Below are 8195 nucleotides of genomic sequence, written 5' to 3'. Positions count from 1 at the left end.
TAATGAAACATGCACATGAAAGAAATAATCACGATGTAAATTGAAACCTCCTTCTCCCAATTAATGTCAAAGCAAACTTAAGATTAATGTATCTGCGAATGAAATAATGCTATCGAACATTATAAACACATACTCATATTTTGAAAGTACTGTTGCAAAGATGATTATCAGAATAAAGAATGAATACGAAAATATGAAATGTTCTGATGCTTGCAAACAATACCTACGATGAATAAACATAAAAATGAAAAAGAAGAATAAAAGCATAAACGTGTCTGCTAAATTGACTGCAGTAAATGCGAAATTGGATGACCAAGAATGAATTCGAATGAACGAGCGCAGCGTATACGTGATCACGTGACTATATCATGCTAAATTGAATGAACGATTTGCGAAATGGTGCTTGTCTTACGAGTTTGAACTGAAAAAGTGCGGATTCGAATGATGTTAAAGGGAATTCGAATGCTCCAAAATGAATTTGAATGAAAAGATTATAAAACTGAAATACCGAACATGCCATCTAGGCTAAATTGTGCTAAATTGAATGCAGCAATTAGGAATTGGACTGAAAAAAGTGCGAAATTGGCCGGGAAAACCTATATTATGATACTCATGACATGCCGTGCACTTTTTTTTGTGTGTGTGTGTGTGCGTGCGTGTGTGTGTTTTCTGCACACTTTTTGCTCTCCAGCGCCTTCGCGAAAAAAAAAGAGAGAACACGTGACTCATTTCAGCGCTTCTGATTGGCTTACTTGCTTATGACTAACAGTTCGTGTGATAGCAGTATAGAGGAATTATCAATCAGCTCCCAGCTTTCCAGTCGAACTGCAATAAAGCGTAAAAGTATATTTTGCAGTAATTTTCAGAAATCATTCTCGTAATTTTGGACATCGCATTGTCATAGGAATAATTTTGACTAGTAGTCCCTCTTGTCATGTGCTTGTGTTAATGCAAAGAGAACATTCTTCCAACAGAAACTCCACTCTGTGTTCAAATTGAATTGAAAAAAATGTGCTACACCCCATCCCCTCAAGAAAAGTGGGAAAAGGGAGCCAGTTTTGCGTCATTGAGAATCATCAACATATCTCCACATCGCATTTGAAACAATATTGAGACAGGACACATCGACTTCACACCTCTTGTCTAGTCATTGCTATGACAAAAATGATTGGGGATTGAGTCTACAATGGCAAATATAGGTTTAGAATGGTCATGGTTTCTTTCTGTGTGCATTGCCATGTTTTTCTTTATTATAACAGATAGAAATCTAGTTTACAATCATCAGGCTGGCTGTTGTCATTGCTATGAAAAAGCGGATAACTCTTTGGCTTGGGGACTCGGTGGCAACTCGGTTGCATGTCTTTGAGACGTAATCCTTACGTCTCCGCAACATCTCTTTAGTCGCGACCCAGTCGTGGAGACTAAGTTTGTCCACCAGGTCTCCGAGACGTCTCGGTGACCTTGCGAAGAATCATTGGCCACTTACTGGAGAATCATTGGCGACCTCATGGAGACATCACAGAGACGTGGCTGCGGCGACTTCCGGATGAATGAATTATCACTCTATGTTCGATTGTTCGATTTTTCGGACTTTTCCAATGTCCAGCTGGTCTCGGAGACGTCTCTGCGACGTATTGGTGACTCTCCTTAGTCGCGGCTTAGTCGCGGAGACTAATTCTTTTTACCTGCAAGGTCTCCGAGACGTATCCGCGACTTCCGGAAGTCGCCCTGGAGTCCCCTCCGCGGTGAGAGCACAAGCTTCTTCCTTTTTTTTGGGGGGGGGGGAGGGGGAGTGGGTGGGAGAGGGGGTGGGGAAGGGGTGGGGATGGGGTGGTCCTTCGAATCACGCTAGTCACAGTGACCTCCTCAAGATTGGCCCTTACGGTGGGTATCTCACTGCCTTGGAGACTATAAGATGGCCACCCGGTGACTACTCGAGTCTCGCCCGTTTGCGGAGTGGTCGCTGAGACGTCTTCTCCCAGAGACTATAGCCTGGTCTCCAGCGATTCGGGAGATAATCGAACATGTGTCCGCTTTTTCGGACAACCTTTCAGGTCTCCAGTGTGCTGGTCTCGGAGACGTCTCCGTGACGTCTTCTTAGTCGCGACCAAGCCGCGACCAAATAGTGGAGATCAGTTTGTCCGCGAGGTCTCCGAGACGTCTCTGCGACCTTGCGACAAATCATTCGCGACTTACTGGAGAATCATTGGCGACCGAGTGCAGATGTTTCAAAGATGTGGCGGCGACGCCTCCGCGACTTCCGGATGCAATTTCATCTCATTTCTCGTGGAAATCCCCGCCATTGTTCAGCCACTGAATTTGCTGACGGTAAAATGAACAGTCGGGGGCGGACAACATATTATGAAAACTTAGCAGACTGTGTCCTGGCAACAACGACTTTAATCGTGTGTTGTTGTTGTTGTTGTTGTTTTTATACTTTGATCTCTAGGGTGATATATCCGGTGGAAATCCCCGCCATTGTTAAGTCTCGGAATTTGCTGACAAACGCGTATTATGCACAATGCTTGATATTTAGGTATTCATGGCGTCTGCACCGCAGATGATAATAATGTGCAAGTACAGGTATCTCTCTTTGTCTGCACAGGCGCATTTGAGTCTTCGCCTCTGCCCCCTCTTCAGGAATAATATGAAATCATGTTTGTGTGACCGTTTTCGTACAAAAGAGCATTCTCATACCTGCCGAGGAAAATAGCTTTTTCTTTCTGTGGCCTTCACAACAGGTTGTAAGATGCTTAGAGTTCATTGCAATTGTACGAGGTGAAGCCATGCACACTACATCATGTATTTTGACCCTCATTGATTGGTTCGTTTCACACTGAAGTGCAGATTAAGGGACCGGAGACAAGAGAAAGACAGATGGATAGTCAGAGCTATAGTTGGTAATACCGAAAAAGTTTGAGAGACAGATGGTACATATAGAGGTGTATTTATGATAGATTAATTCTTTCTTCCAAAAAAAAAAAGAAGCAATTTCATAACCTTTTCACGCGTATAGAGTGAGTTAAAATTTTCATCTTATGAAAATGAATTAATGTACAATTAATCATATACTAGTAATAGACAAAGTATGATTTTAAGGGGATTCATTCGGCAAATTGTGTTTGTACGACAATCGCTGAACTGTAAGAAGTTTACAAATTAAAACTAGGCTATGAGAGCCTGAAAGCAACACGTTTTCTTTTGAAAAATGTATTAAACTATCAGTTTTAACAAAATCTATATTTCTTATTCTGACGAAATGCGTAGTGAAAATATAACATTTCGCGAAAGAGGTAGACGAACGGTTCAGATGGTAATTTACAAAAAATGCTAAACATGCTGAAAGGAGCGCAAATCTTCCTTTAAAGACAATTGCAAAGTGTCTCCATGGTATTATTAGTACGCCTATTCTTTGCACAGTTTCATCATAGTAAGCACATAACATAAATTTTAGCATAACACTTCAATGGTCAAAATGTCATATCCTTGTTTATAAAATTTAGATAACTTTCTGTTGTTGTTGTTTTTTGCGTTGTTTTTTTTTTTGATTGAGAAATATCTACAATATTGATACGTAAATAACGTTATTAATAGAGATAGAGCAATAGACCAGTTCGTAATTCCACTTTGCGCATGAGCAGAAAAAGGTCATTTGTACCAACAGGCATTTTGGTTTGTATATTCACTGAGACAAGCATCTGTGATGCGATAATTATTCATGTGATCCTTATCTAAATGGTGCATGCCAGCACATCCACCAGACAGCAAGAATGGTATTTCGCAATATAAAAGGAAATAGGCTATTATTGCTTTTAATCTAAAACAATGAAATGGATGCCTGCTTCTAAATTGCCAACTAATGGAGTATTCTGATCACCTGATCTAAACGCAAGTTCAGTCTTTGTTAGAACATGAAATCCATAAATTGTTACGTCGGGCAAGCTTATGCCTTATGCCGCCTTGAAAACGAGTAAAGTGCCTAACTAACTGAGAAAAAAAGAAAGGTCATTTGTACCAATGTGTACATGAGCTAATCACGAACTGGCTTATAGATGAAAAAAGATGTTGCAGGGTACACAGAACTACTCGAGAGGTCATTGTTTACTTTTTTTCACCACATTATTTTTTAAGACATACATTCATGTTTTTGTTTTTGTTTTTGTCATGAATATGCATGTTGGTACAAAGTGGATGTGGCCTGTTCTGCCCACGTTGGAAGTCAAGACGGCTCGAGGCTGGGACCATGCCGTTTGAGGAGTCGAGGGAAGGATAAAGTTTTCATTACTTTAAGTTTGATTAGTGGTGGTGATTTGTTTCGGTGTCAGAATGTGTGACATGTTGTTGCCCCCTCATTCTGTTTTTTGCTTTTAGTTGTTGGGTTTTCTTTCTTTTTTTGGCAGCGGTGTGTTAAAGCGCTTCCCTTTATATTATGTTGCGGCACTCATTTCACATGATATCATGTAAGTCGGTGTGGTGACGAAAATTTCTACTTGTGCGAAACTTTTTGAAACACACCTGTAATGCCTTAAAGGGACCAATAATCACCCTAGAATTTATCCATAGTCATACAGACAGTCAAGGCGGTTAACACTTGATAATAGACTTGTCACACGCACACCGTGAGCTGCTGATTTGCATGTGCAATGCTCCACTCTCGCGCTGAATGGGTGGGGTCCAATATGAAGGTTCATTGTATAGCATTTCATTCGAGATCATAGTGCATTCATAGCAATGACGCGGGTTGTCATTTTCGCCTTTAATTGATACTGGGTGACAGGGATTTAAAGACCCTGAAAGTTCTATGTTTTTCTTCTTTGTGAATAAAAGGGATGATCTGAGCATTACAAAAAAAAAGTAGATGAGGGTTCATGCTCCATCCTTTGTAATGTGGTACATTGTATTTCTCTCTTTCCCTCTCTCTCTCTTTCTCTTTCACACACTCCGTCAATCTGTCCATCCGTCTATGTTGTATCTATCTATATACGTCTATCTATATCTATCTATTCATTCATCTATGTATGCATGTATGTATGTATGTATGTATGTATCTATCTATCTATCTATCTATCTATCTATCTATCTATCTATCTATCTATCTATCTATCTATCCATTTAGCAATGAATCTGATCAGACTGAGGAGCTAATGGTCTCATGCCTGCAATGAAATACACCCAAAGTTACGTGTCCGCGAAAACGCGCAACGCAAGTGCTTTGGCGTCATATCGAAACCCTGGACCGCACCCTGGTCCAGGGTATAGGGTGCAACGGGATAGAAACTAAGGACCATTAGCTCCTTGTTCTTCTCATAATATACGCCTTAATGTTAATCACAATGTATTCTTCGTTGTTTCTGCATGTAGGCTACTTCTACATCAATATATACAAAGTGTTGTTGCCAAAGAGATCAAAATTATTTCAAGGTCATATCATATTCACTGCGTACCTGAACGATTGATTTTCGTGACTTGGTCTTCTTTCCCTTCTTGAGCGATCTTGCCCGACTTGGTGCACCATCTCCTTCCAGATCATCGCTGCCATCGGTAAGATCGCTGTCCGGCGAGCTGTCGACGTCGAAGCTCTCCGCCCAGCGAGAGTAAGCGCGCTTCTCCCGAGCGAAAGTTCGTACGGAAGCAGCCCTCACCATCGACTCCGATTTCACGGGCGAGGTGTCAAACGACCACCTGACGGACTTCGCCATTGCGACGATGTCGATCGTGAGCGCAGCTAAATCGTGATATCGAAGATGAGATAAGCGACAACTTCTTCCAGTCCAAATGAGCAGCGATTGTTCCGAGTTCCGAGAAAGACTTTTCGCACTGCCTATAGGTGTAGGCCTACTGCTTAGGTGTAAGCCTACAGCCTTGAATCCCTGTCTCTCTGATGGATGTTCTTTCACATGACACGCTATACCGTGACTGGTCTATACAGACCTTGCTGGGCGAATCAAAATCTGACTCGCGCACGTCTAACTTTTTGTGAGCAACTATTCAAAACATTCGGCGCACCCAGGAAAAAAACTATTCAAACATTCGGCGCACCCAGGAAAAAAAAAATGACAGAAAAAAACAAGATGTTAAGAACTTGGCTCACTCATCCATAGAAACGGATTGCTTTAAATCATCGACTTCGTGGGAGTAACCAAAGTTTTAGATTTTTAGAGGCTGCTGAGGTTCACTGCTTTCATTTTGCTTTATTGTGCCAAAGTACATTGGATGCATTTGGGATATGAATCTTTGTGTAAGATACACTGCGATGTCTAAACGTTCGCTCTTTTTATCAACTGCATATCAGCTATATTCCTCTGGATATGTCGTATTGGAAATCTTTCTTATTTAGAAACCATTGCTGCCTACAAGACCCACAGCGGGATTATTGGGTGTCAAAGTAGTCTTGTTGTAATTCACCTTTAATTCAACAACAACAACAACAACAACAACAACAACAACAACAACAACAACAACAACAACAACAACTTTGACTACGTGTTATAACTCCCAAAGAAGATATTCGCTTTGCATCATTCAGTCAGGTAACTTGCACCTTCCTGGAGATCTCCTGTGGAGCGGAACCACGAAGTCATACATACTAGAAACTCCACCACGACCATCTGTACGGTTAAAGAAAGCTACACGTCAACCTGTAAAGGTCCATATGCTACGTACATAAATGCTACTAGGTGTCTGGATTGGCGTCACCCCTCCCGAAATTGACACAAGGTGGCAACAAGGATATAGAATTTTCATTGCCGCGCGAAGTTAGGCCCGAACTTGATGGTTAAAAGCAGGTTAAAGCCAAAGCAAGTATATGTTCTTAAGTTAGCAGCCTTAGAACGTAATCGGTGGTTATTCGATGGATTTTAAGATGCCCTCAAGAACAACCACACGATAACCACACGATCAAAGCCGAATCTATCTTGGCTCAACTTCGGGAGAGTCTGGCACCTGCTTGAGTGTGACGTCACACCTGTCCCTGTCCCAAAATTGACACAGTATGGCCATATCAATATGGAATTTTCAATTTCGCAAGAAATTGGACAAAAACTTGATTTACCAGATCAACTTACAATGTAGTCTTTTTTTCTGACCTTACTTACCAAGCAAGTTTTGTATTACCTATCACACGCACACGCTTATTGGTTTTTGACCTATCTGCAGTTAGCAGTGGCGGCGATTTCTTGTAACGAGTGTATGTTTGTGTGTGTGAGAGAGGGGGAGGCCGGAGAGGGGGAGAGGGGGGAGGGGGAGAGGGTGAGGGGGAGACGTCGGGGAGTGGAGGGGCGGAAACACCAAGGCAAAATAATCATAAGCAACTCTTGGGCGGGAACACAGCGCCCGGACGATACTTGACGTTGTATACATATCCCTCATCCCACCCCGTTGTTCTTGATTTCCTTTGTGTCAGTATTATTTATTTTAGTGGGGGTAAAAAAAGAAATTGAATTGAATTCTTATGTCGTGGCATTCACGTTTACAAAAGAAGATCCGAGTGAACACAATATGCATGGATTGATAACATGTCATCACGTAGAGTAAATCATTCTACCGTAAATTGGAAACCTTGCAGTTCCCATGTTAGCTCACATAGCTATTCGATGGGCATAAACACACACACACACACACACACACACGCACACACACACACACACACACACACACACACACACACACACACTCAACTTGTTGTTGCGTGTGTTTTGGGGGCTTGTTTATTGTGTTTGCTAAATTAAAAAAAAATGTGTCATGAACTAGATTCATGACAGTCAAATGTCTATCAAACGGTGTCATTAATACATCGCATGTACCAATCGTCGGTGCAGTGTTAGGCAATACATTTTACTCAACTGTTTTGCTTCATTTTTTTTTTTAAACGTTTCTTTTTTTTTATATGAAAATAGGTAATTCGTCACTGCTATACTGTGACAGTAAAATGAATGCTTCATTGGATCACAAACTCGCTGAAAAGAAGATACCTTGCTCAGAGAACTATGGATTCGCTGTTGGAAATAAATGTAAGGACCTATCTCGATCTAATTAGGGAGGTGGAAAGAAAACATGATCTAGTATTTGATTGTGATACAGCTCGAACCAGTTAGGACCTACACACAGACACAATATCAGACACACAAATATCATACGCTCACACAGGACTTGATGAGTGGTGAAACACTTGTAAGCAAGAATCGGTACGCCGTCAT

General features: G+C 41.4%; 1 protein-coding gene across 1 annotated transcript in view; it reads right to left on the bottom strand.

Annotated features, from left to right (window-relative positions):
- The window catches only part of LOC140242585 (uncharacterized), a 32747-nt gene extending 27048 nt beyond the window's left edge, over nucleotides 1–5699 (bottom strand). The window contains exon 1 of the mRNA XM_072322334.1: nucleotides 5445–5699. Within this exon, the coding sequence (XP_072178435.1) occupies nucleotides 5445–5699 (255 nt within the window). The remainder of the gene's footprint in view (nucleotides 1–5444) is intronic.
- Between the last annotated feature and the right edge of the window lie 2496 nt (nucleotides 5700–8195).

The sequence above is a fragment of the Diadema setosum genome, chromosome 19, assembly GCF_964275005.1.
Source record: "Diadema setosum chromosome 19, eeDiaSeto1, whole genome shotgun sequence".
Taxonomy (NCBI): domain Eukaryota; kingdom Metazoa; phylum Echinodermata; class Echinoidea; order Diadematoida; family Diadematidae; genus Diadema; species Diadema setosum.
Note: the sequence above shows the minus strand (reverse complement) of the source record. Positions and strands in the feature narration are given on the sequence as shown.